This window comes from Phoca vitulina, unplaced genomic scaffold (genome assembly GCF_004348235.1).
Source record: "Phoca vitulina isolate PV1807 unplaced genomic scaffold, GSC_HSeal_1.0 scaffold11, whole genome shotgun sequence".
Taxonomy (NCBI): Eukaryota; Metazoa; Chordata; class Mammalia; order Carnivora; family Phocidae; genus Phoca; species Phoca vitulina.
The window spans coordinates 7815478-7833378 of NW_022589714.1; the positions used below are offsets into that span (position 1 = coordinate 7815478).

Sequence of the window (17901 nt, forward strand, 5' to 3'; positions counted from 1 at the left end):
AGCGTGATCAGCCTTGGCCCCCTTCCCTCCTATACTCTCAGATTACTTTTCCCCTCACTTCCGTCATCCTCCTCTGCCTTCCTTGCTCCTCTCCCGCCCCGTTGCTCTAGTATATCAGAAGGAAAGCTTCCAGCACTTCATGGCACAGTAGAAAAGGAACTGGAGTAGCAGACAATGCAGATTCTATTCCCATCTTACTAATGGTGTGATCCCACCAATCCCCAAGTCTCTCTGGGCTCAGTTTTCCCATTGACAAAGGGGGAGACGAAATTAGGTGATCACATTAATGTGACCCACTTCTGTACATCACCATATGTGACCATTCACCTAGTTATCCTCTTAAATATAAGTAAAACATTTTTTGTCTTTCTTTTTTTGAAAGGTTATAGCCCAGCAAGTATCAGATAAACACTTGGAAGAGGGCCGGCTTTATCCTCCTTTGGACACCATTAGAGATGTTTCTCTGAAAATCGCAGCAAAGGTAAAACCACTCTTGTTTGAGTCTCATTATTTTTCCTTCCTTCTATTGCTAAATATGCATTTTTAGGTACTGAAAATTCACTTCCTTGAAATGTATATCTGAATCAACTTATTTGTCAGAAGTCAGAGAAATGAGACACAGTGCCTCAGCAGAACTTAAGAACTACACTTCATCCCTAGGAATTGAAGAATTGGGCTGAATCATTAATTTTCCTATCATTCTTTTTCTCTTCCATAATCTAAGTTAGTAGGGTTTCATTTCAGTTAGGTTTCCCCCACTTCATTTTTTTTTTTTTTTACTTATTGTTTTCCATATCACACTTGGGATAGTCACCAAAATACTGCAGATGTGGTAGAGTAATATTTAGACCTTGAGTCACCTGTCTTATCCATGTTGCCTTGATGTATGGCATCTTCAAGATCACAACTGATAATACTGGGCAGGGGGCAAAACAATGAGGGCAAGCAACTCAAAGCTGTTGGGCCGACAGATGAGCTATTGGAACAATTAGCCAAGGAGAACCTAAAACTCAGAGAAATTTTCTTTAATTAAGATGAGTGAGAAATTTGATTTTTTTTTATGCAATATAAATGTATTAGCCTATTAGGGTTACCATAATAAGATACCACAGACCCGATGGCTCAAACAACAATTTGAGGGCTAAAAATCTAAGATTAGGCAGTTGGAGGCTTGATTTTCTTGGAGGGCTCTCTCCTTGGCTTGTAGATGACTGCTCACTGTGTCCTCGTGTGGTCTTTTCTTTGTGTACAAACATCCCTGGTTCTCTTGGTATGAGAAATTTACCCTTCCTATAAGAACACTACTCACTTTGGGTTAGGGCCCACCAAACAGCCTCAGTTTAACTTAATTACTTCTTTAAAGGCCCTGTCTCCAAAGAGAATCACACTCTGAGGTACTGGGGGTTAGTACAGATGAATTTTGGGTGACAGAAGTCAGCCCATAATGGTTATGTTTATATGTTTTATGTTTAAACTAGGGTTTCTCAACCTCAGCACTATGCACATATTGGCTGGATAACTCTGTTGTGGAGGTTATCCTGGGCATTATGGAATGCTTAGCATACTGGGCCTCTACCCACTAGATGCCAGTAGCCTCTGCCCAGTTGTGACAACCAAAAATGTCTCCAGACATTGCCAAGTGTCCCCTCAGGGGCAAAATTACTTTTGGTTGAAAATCAAAACCATTAGCAAATTTATCAAAGCAATACCATATTTAGGATTCACATACCATTATTTGTCTTGTTGATTGAGGGCACATGCTTCAAAAACCATATAATACTTCAAAAAAGTTTAGATAATCTGCTTAGTTACCTATCCCGAAAGAGTATCCTATTTTCTACTATTTATATCTCCTAGTTTTTAACGAGTTTGGATTGTTAATGCATGGAACAGGACATTATCATGTTAAGTTCAATATGAAGATTTAAATGAGAAGGTGTTAGCTTACGATTAGAGGAGAAAGTACAAAAGCAAGGAACCTCAGGGGAGTTCAGACAGACTCAGATATTACTCCTAGAATAATGGGAAAACGCAGAGAGCAGAGACAGAAACTAGCAAGTCAGGACAAAGAATCAAGTTGAGGGAGGAAGATGGTCTAAGTGGACCTCAAGCTTGAGGTTTCAGGGCACGTTCGTATACAATTCCCACAATTCCTGCAAGTCTATGGAAATGACTGAAACTTAAAGAGACACTAGATGTCCAGGTGTGGGCAGGATTTCCGTGTGGTTCCAGGGGAAGGCCCGGGAGTGGCTGGGGCTACCCAGACAGCAAGTATAGACAGGTGAGAACCAAGGATAGAACATGGTTTGTTATACTGTCCAGAAGACGGAGGCAAGAAGCCAGTGAAGAGAAGTCAGGATTTTAAGAAGAGACTCAGAACGGAGCAGCGCGTCAGAAATTAGACAAGGCACAGTGTCAGGATGGGCGTGGAAGTTATGATCGACACAGCTGTGGTAGTGAGAAACACAGGTGAACTTTTTAGTGCCTACGAAGTTATCAGAACCTTTTACAAAAGCAATTTCAGTAGCACAGAAGTTAGGGAGAATTCAGAAAGCAAGAGAATACAAGCTGCTCTTGCGGAGTCTGGCATTGACAAGGAGAGAGTGAAGACGTCACTGAGAGAGGACGTCATTGGTACAGTGTGTCCTGGGAGCAGAAAGAGGGATGAACATAGTCTATGTCAGGAACGCAACAATGCGTAGCACAGGGGGCCTCTGGGGTGATGGAGATATTCGATCACTGGGTGTGATAACAGTTGCACGACTCTGCCAATTTACAAAAATAATTTAATCGTGCACTTAAAATGTTTGGATTTTGTAGTCTGAATTATACCTCAAAAAAGCTGTTAAAAAGTAATTTATAGGTACTTTGGGAAAAAGAGAAGAAACTACCCAATACTCTATTTTTCTAACATAAGCAGTTTTATTGTTTTGGTGTATTTGCCTCCAATCTTTTTTCATTTGCTTGCTTTCTTTGCTAACATCATCCTAATCATGGCGTATACATCTATTTCATGTTTTTCACAAACATTTCTCCATAATATGGCACAGTCTTTGTAACCATAATTTTTCATAAAGGCATAATTTTGCATTGAGAAGAGATACTTAATCATTCCAATAGTCTTCAAAATCGGACTTATCCAAATAACTCTATTACATAAATAACCCCCAGTGACTACTTTTTTACAACTGGAGTGAATTAAAGAGCATAGAGTGATTAATTTTGACAAGAGGGAGAATCCATTCTTTTCAAAGAAAGTAAAGGAAGAGCGAATGTTTAAAGATACAGAGGAGATAGTTTTGAGTTGTTGGAAGGGGAAATTGAGATTGTTTTCTCTGATTAGCTGCAATGTTCTCATTCCAGTGATGACAGTCAAATGCAGATTTGACAGAGGAAGGTTTGAAATTGCCTTGTGGGAACTAGGAGAGAAAGGGTTCTTGTTTGTTTAAAGAAAAGGATAAAAGCATAATGTGTGACCACATGGACCCAGGTAGGATTAGGAAAAGTATGGCATCTCAGGAGGCAACCATGAAGGAAGAAAGCCAGCACTGAGGGTTCCCCAGACCGGGGACCAGAATAGCAAGTGTGACAGCAAGACAGGGAGACGAGATTCTGTGATACTGGCGAGGAGCGTTCAAACTGACTGCAGAGTCCAGCTGATTAGGTGAGCAGGGTTATAATAAGGACATTTTGTAGGAGGCTGTGGTCAGCATAGGGATTGTTGAAACTGCACACTGAGTTCAAACTTAGCAGGAATATTAAGGTATTTAGTTCAAGTTAATTATCATTCAGGTCATGTCAAGACTTTTACCACTGGATTATCTGTGAAATCCTGTTATGATTACATTTGATAAATCGCTCTTGTGCACACTTTCCGTTGCTGAGATCATATTCTCCTCCTGCTATATGATTTAAAATTGCATTTTTATTTTATACCCTCTTTGTGTATGTGTGCTTTTATTATAATCTAACTTAATTTTTTAGACAAGACATAAATTAATTTTTTGAAACAGATACAAACTGACATGTACTCATCATCAACTCTATTCATTAAAGTAATTAATATTCTTTTTTATTCCTAGATTGTGAATGATGCTTACCAAGAAAAGACAGCCACAGTTTATCCTGAACCCCCAAACAAGGAAGCCTTTGTCCGCTCTCAGATGTATAATACTAATTATGACCAGATTCTACCTGATTGTTATTCTTGGCCTAAAGAGGCCCAGAAAATACAGACCAAACTTGACCAGTAGCATAATAACTGACATTTCTAATTCTGTTAATGAGATCTTAAAGTCTTTCATAATTTTTAAAGATTGGAATCTTTTATAATAATTCATTAGACTAAGAATTTTACTTTAACAATAAAAGTTCATGGAAGGATATTAATATACTTTAGGGTAAACATCACACTAGACAATTTTGCTTCATTTACTTTCTTGTTATTTATGGTTTCTCTCTTCATTATTTTGCCCAAGTTCTCTTTAAAAGCTATTGTACGTACTACTGAGAAACACATCATTTTTATACAGGGAACTAATGGAAAGACCAAAATTAGTAATAAATTGATATACTCAACATTAAAATCCATAGTTCTTTTGTTGACTGTTTTGTTAAAAATCTACTCTTTTTTTATAAAGACAAATGAATTTAGGCATAGGTGAACTTTTGCTAAAAACAGAAACGACGCTTACTTTGTTTCCTAGAGAAAAATAACTTATCAGGTATTTTTATTCCAATCCTAGATTATATTAGTTCTTTTAGTGCAACTGAACTCTAACATTTCTAAGAAAGATCGTTGCTGTTTACAATGCCTTGTGCAGCCTTAGATTTTAATATTCTTCCACCATTGTGACATCTTCTTATCACCTTGGTCCTCAGTCAGATATCCCTTCTAAAAGCACCTTTCTTCGGCCCCTGGGTGAATGTCCTCTCCTCGCACTGTTGCTGCCAGGCATTTGCAGCCTGTGGTCCCTGTCCTGAGGTTGGTATCCTCAGTTCCGTATAGCTCGAGCCATGGGAAGAGCTGAGAGAGGGAGCAGATAATCTCCTTGAGAAAGGGCTGCCTGTGGAGCCGACCTCTTAGGACAGAGATCTCCAGAGTCAGGATCGAGAGCATGGTTCCCAGACAAGCTGGGTTCCGACATGAGTGACCTGCCCTCGTGTTGCCTTGATTAGCTCAGGTAATGAGGAGCTCACTTGTTACAACAAACTCACTTTCCTCTGGGTTTGGAGGAAATTTTGTAACCAGTTCCCCAGTATCAGAAATCATCTTGATGTCAGGTATTGAGATATTCTAATTACCATCAGTAGTTCTAGCCCAGAAATTAATATTAATTTCAAGTTTTACTTTAGATGTTCATAACTGAACGAATGGAAACAATTTTAAATTCTTAAGCTCAGGTGCAGTAACATTTGCTATTTATTTGTAGAATTATTTGGAGGATTTTGTTTTTGAAGTAAAGCTTTTAAAAAGTATAAGAAGATGTTCAAGATAAACTATACTATAAAATGATTTATTGAAGGTTGACGGTTACACAGATTGTTTTAGGTGTGAATAGAAGGGGTGGGGGTATTTCTGAAAGTAACATTTAGTCAAGAGTTTCCTCAATATAGTTACTTTGAAAAGATTCAGAATGCTGATTTCTTGTTTCATGTTGTCTTGTAGCTCTAACTAAATGTATTTACCTATGCAAAGGATTGATTAAAGCATAGAAAAAGTGAATGAATAAAATTATGATTGTCTGTTTCTCTTAAAATATTGTTACATTGTAAAATGATAATGCTGCATCTCAGCAGTCATGTGACAGGTTATACATTTTAAAAATATTCTAATAGGTAATTCCAGCATGACCTTCGTTTAATACATGTGTTGTCATATTTGCTGTATATTATGATAAATGAACTATTTTCTTATCCTCAGAGAAAAATAATGAAACAAGCATTGGATGATTACTTACTAGGTTTCAAGTATTCTGTATAGATTATCTTATTTACTGTAGTCCCTACAAGTTCCTTACAAAGTAGGTATTTGAAGGAACTTACCAAGTCCACAGAGCTAATCAGTGAAGGAGGTGAGCTCCCTGTTTAATCTTGCTTCATAGTCTGTTCTCTCTTCACTAGATGGAGTCTAGAATAGCATCGTCCAATAGAAAAAGGAAGTGAGCCACTTGTGTAATTTCTAGTGGCCTCATAAAAAGACGAAACAGGTGGAATCCATGTTAATAATTTATTTTATGTACACTGACACCTCCAGAATATTATTTCAATATGTAATTGATATAAAAATACTAATGAAATATTTTACATTACCTTATACTAACCTCCAAAATCCAGATAATTTCATGTACATCAAAGTCATGGAAGCCCACAGACCCCCTGAGTATGTGAATCACAAAGGTAGCCCAAAAATCAACAGATAAAAGGAATAGGGTGTTTAATAAAAGAATTGGGAAAACAGACCCCCTGAGTATGTGAATCACAAAGGTAGCCCAAAAATCAACAGATAAAAGGAATAGGGTGTTTAATAAAAGAATTGGGAAAACGGGCCTACCACATGGAGAAAATCAAAACTAGAACCCTACCTTACAGAGACTTCCAATGGGTTAAAGAATTAAATATAAATAGTAAAAATATAAAGTTAAAAATTAATGTAGCAAAATATCTTTGGGACCTCAAAAACACAACCATGAAGCAAAAAATGGATGGAATGCGTTATGTGAGGCTGGGAAGGTTAAGGCCGACAAACGGCTGCTGCCATCAAACAGGGTAAAGTGGGGAGAAATACAGGACTGTGGGAAAGGGTGGTTGCTTCTACAGAGATGGGTTCGTCAAGAAAGCGATTATCGAGGCTCAAAGGCTTAAATCAGTTCAAGGCATGGCATAAAAACGAGAAAAATGCCTATGTTTTTGCCCGAAGAATCTTTTCTGTCTTGCTAGCTGTAAGGATGAAATAACTGAAAACAAGAACATTCTTGATCCTACTGGTTGCCAGATTCCACCAGGAATTGCATTCACAGCTTTCACCAGGCCTTGTATTTAAGAATATTGATCAGAAACAGGAGGACCTTGATCTGGAAAGGGGATTTATGGGTAGAGGGATTTGGAAGACGTGTGATACCCTAAGCTAGTGTGAACAATAACCCAGGTCTGAATACTGAAAGTCCTGTGTCCCAGGAAACCTGTCTTCCCCTAGGCAAACTGGAAGAATGGACACGTCCTCCCTTGCTAATCAAAGTGGGACCTCTTCCTGTCTAAAGAGGTTGTTAACTGCCTTGCTTGAAGATCCTGTAATCAGCTCCCTCAGTTTACCTCCTGCTCTTCCCACATTATTCCTCTTTACCTCCACACACTAAATATCAGAGCCAGAGAGGAGCTGTGGTAGATAGTTAGAAAGGGAAACCCATAAGAAGACTCCCACCAAAAGAATTCTTGACTTAGCTTATTTATATTTTCAAAACCTGAGGGAAAATATATGGGATTCTGAAATGTACTGAGAAAGGAGAAGTGCAATTTTGGATTGGATAGAATTGATTGATAGGGGTGCACTTGCCATAGATTCTGGATTCAGTGTGTTGCCTTGAGCAGCTGAAAGTCATTCTACTTTTGGTTCTACTTTTAGTTGGCTGAACTGTACACTTAATAATGGCCCACATTAAATGAAATCGAGAATGCAAGCATTCCTTGAAATAATGTTAGAGGAATTCAAAGATTTCAATGATAGGAATGTTGGAGTGGATTTGTCATGTGCAGTGAGACCATTTTAAGCCTGGTGATCTCCTAAGTCTCCCAAGAAGACCTATCACTGACCCTCCTTTCACTAAAGCCTTGAGAAATACAATGGTGATGGGAATATCAGCATCCATGAAAAGCATTTTCTTAAAATATTGGGGTATAATTAACATTATATTAGTTTTGCATACACAACATGATTAGATATTTGTATATATTAATGCAGAATGATCACCACAGTAAGTCCAGTTAACATCCATCAGTAATTTTTTTTCTTGTGATGAGAACTGTTAAGATTTACTCTCAGCAACTTTCAAATATGCAATACCGCATTATTAACTATGGTCACCATGCTGTACATAACATCCCTATTTATTTATTTAGATTCTACATATAAGAGCAATCACACAGTATTTGTCTTTCTCTGACTTATTTCATTTAGCATAATGCCCATAAGGTCCATCCATATTGTCACAAATGGCAAGATTTTTTTTTATGACTGAACTACATATATATATATGAATATATACACAGTATTATACATTTTCTTTATCAATTCATCTGCTATCGGACATGTAGGTTGTTTCCATATCTTGTTGTTGAAAATAATGTTGCAGTGAACATAGATGTGCAGATATCTTTTCAAATTAGCGATTTCATTTTCTTTGGATAAATACCCAAAAGTGGAATTGTGGATCATATGGTATTTATATTTTTAATTTTTTGAGGAATCTCCATATGTTTTCCATAGTGGTTATACCAATTGGCATTCCCACCAAGAGTGCACAAATAAGTTCTCTTTTCTCCACAGCCTCACTAACACTTATTTCTTTTCGATGATAACCATTCTACCAGGTGTGACATAATATCTCACTGTCGTTTTGATTTGCATTTCCTTGATGATAGTGGTGTGGAGCATCTTTTCATGTATCTGTATGTCTTCTTTGGAAAAATGTCTATTCAGATTCTCTATTTTTTAACTGGATTTTATTCTATTGAGTTGTATGAGTTCTTTATATATTTTGGATATTAACCTCTTATCAAATATGTGATTTGCAAATATTTCCTCCCATGCAGTAAGTTGCCTTTTCATTTTGTTGATGGTTTCTTTGTGTGGAAGTTTTTTAGTTTTGATGTAGTCTCAGTTGTTTATTTTTACTTTTTTTGCCTTTGCTTTTGGTGTTAAATCCAAAAAATCATCACCAAAACTGACATCAAGGTGCTTATTACCACCTATGCTTTCTTCCAGGATTTTTATGGTTTCAGGTTTTTCATTCAAATCTTTAATCCATTTGAGTTGGTTTTTGTGAATGGTATAAGATAGTGGCTGAGTTTCATTCTTTTGCTTGTGACCAGTTTTCCAAAATTATTGAAAGACTCTCCTTTCCCTGTTGTATATTCTTGACTCCTTTGTTGTAAATTAATTGACCATATATGCGTGGGTTTATTTCTGGGCTTTCTATTTTATTCCATTGATCTATATGTGTTTTTATGCCAGTGCCATACTATTTGATCATTATGGCTTTGTGATAGAATTTGAAATCAGGGAGTATGATGCTTCCAGCTTTGTTCTTTTTTTCTCAAGATTGCTTTGACTATTTGGGTTCTTTGTGGTTCTGTGCAAATTTTAGGATTGTTTTTTGTTTCTGTGAAAAATGCCATTGGAATTTTGATAGGGATTGCATTGAGTCTGTAGATTGCTTTAGGCAGTATGGACATTTTAACAATATTAATTCTTCCAGTCCATGAGCATGGAATACCTTTCACTTATTTTTGTTGTCTTCAATTTCTTTCATTAATGTCTTATAATTTTCAGTGTACAGATCTTTAATTTCTTTGGTTAAAATTATTTCTAGGGTTTTTTTTTTTTTTTGGTGAAATTGTAAATGGGATTGTTTTCTTAATTTTTCTTTATGATAGTTTGTTATTAGTGTATGGAAATGCAACAGATTTCGTATATTGATTTTGTATCCTGCAACTTTACTGAATTCATTTATTAGTTCTAACAAGATTTTTGGTAGAGTCTTTAAGGTTTTCTATTTATATGGTATCATGTCATCTGCAAATAGAGACAGTTTTCTCTTTCCAATTTAGATGCCTCTTATTTCTTTTTCTTGCCTAATTGCTCTAGCTAGGACTTCCAATACTATGTTGAATAACATAGTGGTGAGAATGGGCATTTTTGCCTTGTTCCTGATTGAGAGGAAGAATTTTCAGCTTTTTACCACTGAGTATAATATTAGCTATAGGCTTATAATATGTGGCTTTTTTTATGCCCTCTGTAAACACTTTGTTCAGAGTTTTTATTATAAATGGATATTGAATTTTGTCAAATGCTGCATCTATTGAGATGATCATATGATTTTTTCCTTAATTTTGTTAATGTAATGTATCACATTGACTGATTTGCTGATGTTGAACCATCCTTGCATCCCTCGAATATATCCCACTTGTTCATGGTATATGACCCTTTTAATGTATTAATGGAATCAGCATTTTATTGAGGACTTTTTTTAAATTGAGGACATTTTAATAACTCTGGGAGACTTTTGGGAAATGCTGTGGTTAAAATGGGCTCCCTATTTTATTTATTAATTTATTTTTTATTTTATTTTTTTAATGGGCTCCCTATTTTATTTTATTTTAATTTATTTATTTTTGGGGGGGGTTCCCTATTTTAATGGAGATATCAGAATCTTAGGGTTGATAGAGGCTGAATAGCAGTGCTTCCAAATGGAGACACAGTGGAAACAGTTATAAAAGGAAGCTGGTCCACTGTAATTGGCATAGTTTGGCCTACTGAAATCTTTGGTGGTGGCCAGTAAATCACTGGGTCTCATAGCCTGAAATGATGTTGAAAAATCTAACAACTAGGATAGCACAGTTATTGACCAAGAAAAACGAGTGCCAGTGTATACAACTGGTACAAACACACCAGTGTATATCAGCTAAATATCAGCTGGGCTTAGGACCAAACAGGTGGGCAACCCAATGTAGGGCTTACTTGCTATGAATAACAACAGCAGAAAAACCTGACTAGAGCCACCAATATAGGGTGTCAAGGCCTTCAGCAAATTGCCATGCATAGATATGAATGAAAGACCCCTAAGGTGATGAACTCTGTAATATCCAAAATCTTCCTTTGAGGTTCCATTTACTAGAATAACAACACATTGCAGAAAGGAAACCACTAGTCCTTTTGGAAATCACCTGGCAACAAGAGCTCTGAACAAATACAAATTTCTAGGGTCTCAGAAATTATTGTGGTCTATGGGACTAAGTGTATGCTTAGGACTAAGTTTATATAGGAACAAATCCATCGTCTAGTCATTTTCTCAGTGAAGAGTTAGAATTAATTTCCTCATCATCTATCACCACATTGGATTCCTAATCACACACACAAAAGGGTTATTCTGACTGGAACTATCCAATGATTTGCAGCGATAAGTCTTGCCGTCAAAAGCTTTAAAAGAAGCGGGTGTGATTCTTACCACATCTTGACTCAATATGATCTTTGGATCATATTAACATAATCAGATGGTGATTCCAACTGTAGCTGACAGACAGGTTATCTTTCTTGTAGCTACTGATTAGGCCAATGCTTTTTTCTTTTTCCTATATTCCATTAAGTAGAGGGCCACCGAAGCAGTTTGTTCTACCAATAAACAATATTACAGACTGTCTTTTTTCAATGTTCCATTAACTCTCTGACTCTGTGCCAGAATATAATTCTTGACACCAGACCTTGATCATCTCACTGCTAGACAGGGTATCACACTGGTCTAACAAACTGATGATGACATTATGTTCTTGGGCCTAGCGCACAGGCATCATTAGATTTCCTGAATACCTGCTAAGATCTCATGAAAGCACAAGAGTCTGCCACCTCAGCCAGATTTGTGGAGGTCGAATGTCTTATGCATGTTAGGATGTGACCTCCTTAGGGAATAACTAATTGTGTACTTTGTTCCATCTATGACTAAGAAGGCCCCTCACTATTTGCTGGGCTTCTTTGAAATTTGTGTCCACTGCTCAACTGATTTATGGGTTGATCCAAATGCTTCTAGCTTTAACTGGGCCCAGAAAAAGTCTGCTCTAGCTGGCCCAGGCTGCAGGGAAAGTAGTTCTACCATGTAGACCTTATGAGGGAGACCCACTGGGCTCAGAATTTTGAGGCAAATCAGGATTCTGTATAAAACAAGGATTTTTGAACAAACCATGTCATCTTCAGAAAATACCTATTCTTTCAACTTACTACTGGGCTACATAAGATAAAGCAAATGAAAGAAAATTGTTCTGTTCAAAAGGGTTCTGTGAAGACCTCAAGTAGGCTCCCTCAGGCCTTCACAAGTTCTCTGAAGGGATGGTTGGCATGTTAAACCGTCATATATGGAAACTCAAATTCATAGGCAACATACTTCTGATTTAATATAGGGATGTTTTAGAGGTCCTTGTATTATGTCTGTCAACTCATCTGGTCCACTCCTTAATCCACTATGCAAGTATCCTCAGCCTTTAGCCCAAGACAGACCAGTAAGGAATGAGAGGCAGAGAACATACATGAAGAAAGATTGATTTAATCAGTAAGTTTTAAAAAGACACTGCAATATTTATAAAGAGCATTCTTTCCAAATAACCATTTAAAAATATAATGTATACAATATCATGATTCTTAAATTCCAAGCGATTCAGACTGATTCTGACTTTCAAGAAAAAAAGGGCAGATGTTGGGTAGCTCAAAAGAAGTGTTGAACAACTGAACATTCAGTAGGCCAGAAATGAGGGTGGCACTATGGATTTAAGCAGCAAGAGTCAAAACCATCTCTCTAGAAGGCTCCCAATTACTTCTCCCAAACCACACAGAGAAAGGGCGGTTCCTCAGAGTAAGTGTTGTATGTGTGTCTCTGTGTGTGTGTGTGGCCGGTGGGGCGGGGGGGTTGGAGGGGGATGGGAGGTGCTAGAGGAGGAGGGTGGTCTGTGCTCCTATCAGGCTGGGCAGAGAAAATTAGCAGTCTACTATATATACAAAGCTAAGCTTTGAATTATCATATATGTCTATTTTTTTCTATAAAACCTATACTTCTTCCATAATTAATGTCTTAGTGTTTCTGATAGGAAAAAAAGTATTGCTGCATGGTAACACCAAGCATGTAAAAATAGGTTCTGAAAAATTACCACCAGAAATAGCTCCAGAAGCAGTAAAGAGTTCATAAGTTATTCCTTTCATTTAGTGAATTACGTAAATAATTTTTTATTCTATATTATACTTCTTTAAGCTTCTTTATCTTTTCATCACTACTTCTGCTAATTTAATCATAGAAAAAAAATCCTCTATGAGAAGTTTAGGCACATTATTAGGTGGATGGCATCTAATATGGAAAAAAAAAATTAACAGTCACATCTGTTTAGGGTCTAAAAACTTGTGAATGCTACTTACTGATGGTCTTGGGGACAATACGTAGGATACTGACTCCCATACTATATTGTTTTCAGTCCGGACAAAGATTGAGAAATGAGTCTTTGGCAATGTAAGTCCTATTTATTCCTTTTGTATATAGGTAAAGGTAAAGTATAAGGCCCTTGCTTGGGTCCCAGCCACATCCAAGGCTAGGATTAAAGCATGAATGGGCAAGCTGGATCATCTGGCAGGGCAGGCCCATGACGAGAGCCTTGGTTTGAAGGTCTGAGTTGTGCCCTGAAAAGAAACTCATTCTGAGCTATGAGTATGTGGGCAGGGCAGAGTAGACCCAGTTCCAAGGCCTCAAGGTCAAGACAGTCAGCTTAGTGCAGGGTCTGCTGTTGCATTATATCCTTGCCCTAGCTCAAGGACATGTGTCTGTATCCTAGACACAGAGAGTAAAACCAGAATGTACCATTTCACCAAAAATTCTGTAAGCCCCCCGGCACATGCAGCAATGTTTGGCATCTAAGAGAATGTATCACAACATAGGGAGTGAGGCACTCATTCCCCTTGAGGTACTAACTCTCAGCATCATTTTTGGCACCCTGGTGGGACCAGGGCATCAGTGGGGTGCCTGAGACCAGCCAGAGAATGAAATGCTCCCTGAGAAAGGGCAGTAGTGGTTAAAGAGAGACCATGGAAACCAGAGAAAATTGCAGAGTCAGCTCAGGACATCTCTTAACACAGGTGGGACTCCCAGAAATTCCTGGAGAGGGTGGCTACTTTGCAATGAAAAGGAAAAGGTGTGGCAGGTGCTAGTTAAATAGAAGTCACTGTCATCAAAATAAACTCTCATTTTTGACAAAGGCTGGTGAAGCCGGCAATTTTCAGAGGAGATGGCAGTGACTTCTCACCAAAATGCAGAGCTTGATTCTTTTCCCCCCAAGGTGATGGAGCAGAGCCATCCATCGTGGTCCTCCTCAACACTCCCGCCCTACAAAGCAATGCCTCCTGGCGCACAGGGGAAGGCTGCCAGTACACATTACTTGTGGAACACTTTGTAGGCACGAAACCGCATCTTTTTTGTGTGTATAACGAAGAATATTGGTATCCTTATCCTTAGGATCATTAATCAGCTGGTGAAAACAGCCAACAACACATAGAGTTACATGTCGTCTTCATTACTCTTGAGACTTCATTGTTCTGATTCCTCTGCCACTGCACTTAGGATTGAGTTTTACTAAAAGAAAAAACTAGAAATAGGGGGTTTGACTTAAAGTAAGAAATGTAGTCAACGTGTGCTCTTCTCACTTTAAGCTTGACTGAGAATTCATTCTCCGATAATGAAAGAAAGAAAACGTGCTGTGTCATCATGTGCTAATATCATGAAAGAGAGGAATATTACTTATGAGTTCAGAGCTGCAATTTGACTATCAGTATTAATTACGGGTTTTGGACTCCTCTTTAATCAAGTCAGCTTCACTGGTTAAATTGACTGTTTTTATTAATTTACAATTAAATAGTTTTCAGTTAACACAAGAACATAGAGATTACATCACAATTGCACTGTTATAAAGTTAAAAGGCCTTTGTGTTTCATTACCAGGTAAAAATTTGGGGGCTAGGTGTCTCACAGAGGATACTAAACAGCCACTGGCCCTTTTATTTTGGTCTTATTAACAGAAATACTGCCTTAGTGAAATTATAAGCATAGGCCTCTTAATTAAGCTTCCTAGGAGTCTGAACTTTTACTTTCAATACCAAATAGTATCTGGAACACATGCTCACTTTTGTGTTTTTTCAGAAATTCTAAGAATTGGCCCAGATTCATGTGATAGTCATTCCTTAATCCATAGTCACCATGGGCCTCAAGGAGTAATTCTTCAAAAGAATGGAAAAGGCGCAGATCCTCTCCATTTCCTTCGGTTTCGACACTTTCAGCATGCTTACAGGAAATGTGTTTCCAGTTGGGATACCTAATTGTGTGCCAGAATTCCTCACAGTGCTCTTTGAAGCCCTCCACACAGATTATACCCGGCTTTCCTGTCATGCAAAATCCAGTCACGTCTAACCTTTTCCCAACATCCAAAATCTTTTTTCTTAGGTCCTGCTGATATATGTGGTGACTGTAGATCCACATTCGGAGGAATGTGTTCTTGACTGGCTTTGCTTGTGTAGATGGTTCGTAAACAAGCTTTCTGTTCAGGAAATAGGAGGCACTATTGTCCTGCAACCACTGGATTGCCGCACATACACAGAGCTCACCTGGATCAAAAGTCCCTATATAAGAAGTGAGACCTTTGTTGAGAAGTAGTTGCTGTTGTCTGTCAAGCTCAGACGACCGTCCAAATAGCTGCAATGCTGCATAGGGGTAGCTGTGAGGCATGGTTACTTGCAAATCAATTTTCACCTTAAAATGAAAATCAAATAGATTTAAGTACCATAAAAATCACCTAAGCTAGTTAATCAGTGGCAACGGCATGATTTTGATAAATATAACAGTATTGCTACTATTAAGTGTCAGCTATGGGCCAGAGACTGTACTGAGAATGTCACATACACTATTCCTTCCATTTATGCATTCATGCATTCCAATATTTATTGAACACCCACCATGTGTCAGGGACCCCATGCTAGGATAAAGAAGTAAAGAAGCTAGACACAATTTCTACTATTCATGAAGACTAGAGCCTAGTGAAGGAGACAGACATTAAACTAATAATTACACATCACAAGTACTTAATTTCAATGATGAGAAGAACAGGGATCCGCTGAAATGTGTAACCAGTGAGACAGAAGTCAGTCTGGGAACCAGGAGATCTTCGGTGAGGGAATGACAGCTGAAGGATGAGCAGGAAATCACTAGAGGAGGGGTTCTCAAAAGCCTAGTCCACTTGTTACCTATGCTATGCTCATGTTGCTGGAGACGATGGATCAGAAGATGAAGGTAAATTCATTTTTAGTATTTAGATTTCCTGTCTGTATTTGCTTTGTGTCATGGTACCACCAAAGAAACATTCATCCACTCAAGTCAGTTTTGCTAAAGGCAATACTTAGATTTATAAAAATCACGATACATGTACAAGACAGTACATACTACAATAGCTGGAATGGTAAAAAAATTGGTTGAGTGAACAGAATAATAATGGTAGTATGAGACTGCAAGATGTTTTTAATAAAAACCACTACACATATTTGTTAAAAAGATGTGCATGTTTATGTAAAATTCAAGATATTTACTGAAGACAATTTACAGGGCATCCCATATTTTACATATTTCACTTTCAAACAAGTAAAGGATATACGAATCTGGAATATTCTCTATTTGCTTCCTGGACAGAAATCTCACGTTCCAAGTGTTTCCACTAAAAACCGGGCACCCGGCAACAATGAAAACAACTCAGGGTACTTACCTTGGGCTCCTCAATCTGGAGGGTAATCACAAATTCGATTTTTGGCGGCAGCGCCTCCCTTGTGCCTTCCAAATATCGCTTTATATTCGTCAGGACATTTACATCTTCAAGTTTTACTTCTCCTTGGTTAGGAAACATAGAAAACAGCATTTCCATCTCTAGCAGCTGAAGCTGCAGGCATTCTTTCATTGAAGAAGACATGTTGCCTCGAAATCCACCTGCCAGGAAAACTGGAAAGGCCCAGGGGCACTAGGTTTGTTAATTTCAGCGGTGTCCAGAGAAATTTCCCGAAGGTCCCTTTCCGTGGAAGCAGTTTTGCAGGAACGCTACGCACCGATAGCTAGGGGCACAAACCGGGACACTTAAACTCTTTCTTCGCTTTATCTCCCAACCCCCAAATTTAGTATGCACAATATCCCTCAAGACACCTCGTTAAAATTCAGATTCCCAGTCCGTTATCTCCCCACCCCCACCCCCGCTTCCGATTTAAATCCGGGAATCTGGACTTGCAACAGGTGTTCCAAATTATTCCGTTGCAGGTGGTTGGCAAACACCTGCAGATGCTCTGCAAGCCTGAATTCTGGGAAAGGCAAGGAGCCCAGCTTGCAATCCCACTAGGGTCTCGGGCTTGGGTGGAGCTGCGCCCTGTGGCGAGGGAAGCCCGCAGTCTGGCGAGGCTGTGGTCGCATCCCTTGGCTCCGGGGTCTTGAGGGCCCCGCCGCCCGCAACGCCAGTTGCGGCGCCTCGGCCCCAGCGCCAAGGACCCCTCCTGAGCGGGCCTTTACGGCTCAACCGGGAGCCACATCACCCCGGGATGGCATCCTGATAGCTCCGGACGATTTGGGTCCATCTGGCCTGTGTGTGGAGGGGCCCAGGCTAACGGGGAGTCTTACAGGTACATTAATAAAATGATGTTTAGTGCGAGCTGGTGCGGAGAGATGGGGTGTGAGTAGCTCGAGAAGGCTACCGGAGTCAAAGTTTGGGGAGATGAACCTCGAGGATCTAGAAGGGGATGCGGGAAAAGGGGAGATGGCCGAGGCCACCTTGTCAGAGGCGCCAAACCAGGGTTGGTACCCCCGATCTGGGATCATTAGGAACCCTGGCTTCCCAGGAACGCAAGACTGCCACCCTCTGAGACCCAAATTTGGAGGCGGGGACTGCGTTTTTGCCGGTCGCAGTGCTCTGATGGCCCACAACCCTCGGCCCCAACCCCCGGGCCACCGCGGGGGGCCTCACCCTTCCCGGTCATTCAAAGGAAACAGCCCCAAGCCCTCTCAGAACCGGGATCCGCAGTTCCGCAGGCGCGAGCTGCGCATGATCCGCAAGGAGGCGAGGCGGGGCCAGCGGATCCTCCCCC

The 17901-nt window shown here is 39.2% G+C and overlaps 2 protein-coding genes across 6 annotated transcripts in view; one reads left to right on the forward strand and one right to left on the reverse strand.

The window, feature by feature from the left end:
- ME1 (malic enzyme 1) overlaps positions 1-5959 on the forward strand; it is a 198499-nt gene extending 192540 nt beyond the window's left edge. For all 3 annotated transcript variants that reach the window (XM_032409359.1, XM_032409360.1, XM_032409361.1), the window contains exons 13-14: positions 383-481; positions 4083-5959. In XM_032409359.1, coding sequence (XP_032265250.1) covers positions 383-481; positions 4083-4253 — 270 coding nt within the window. In that variant the 3' untranslated portion in view covers positions 4254-5959. The remainder of the gene's footprint in view (positions 1-382; positions 482-4082) is intronic.
- A 6436-nt stretch (positions 5960-12395) lies between these two features.
- Positions 12396-17889, reverse strand: RWDD2A (RWD domain containing 2A). Of its 3 annotated transcripts, none has more exons than XM_032409374.1 (3): positions 17781-17889; positions 16545-16884; positions 12396-15541 (listed from the first exon to the last, which is right to left on the reverse strand). In XM_032409374.1, exons 2-3 carry the CDS (start codon positions 16743-16745, stop codon positions 14864-14866), a joined length of 879 nt encoding a protein of 292 aa, XP_032265265.1. In that variant the 5' UTR covers positions 16746-16884; positions 17781-17889; the 3' UTR covers positions 12396-14863. The 3 variants fall into 3 exon arrangements, with proteins under 3 accessions (XP_032265265.1, XP_032265264.1, XP_032265266.1); XM_032409373.1 differs by having other exon boundaries at positions 16545-16774; positions 17781-17887; XM_032409375.1 differs by having other exon boundaries at positions 16545-16666; positions 17781-17869.
- Positions 17890-17901: the final 12 nt, after the last annotated feature.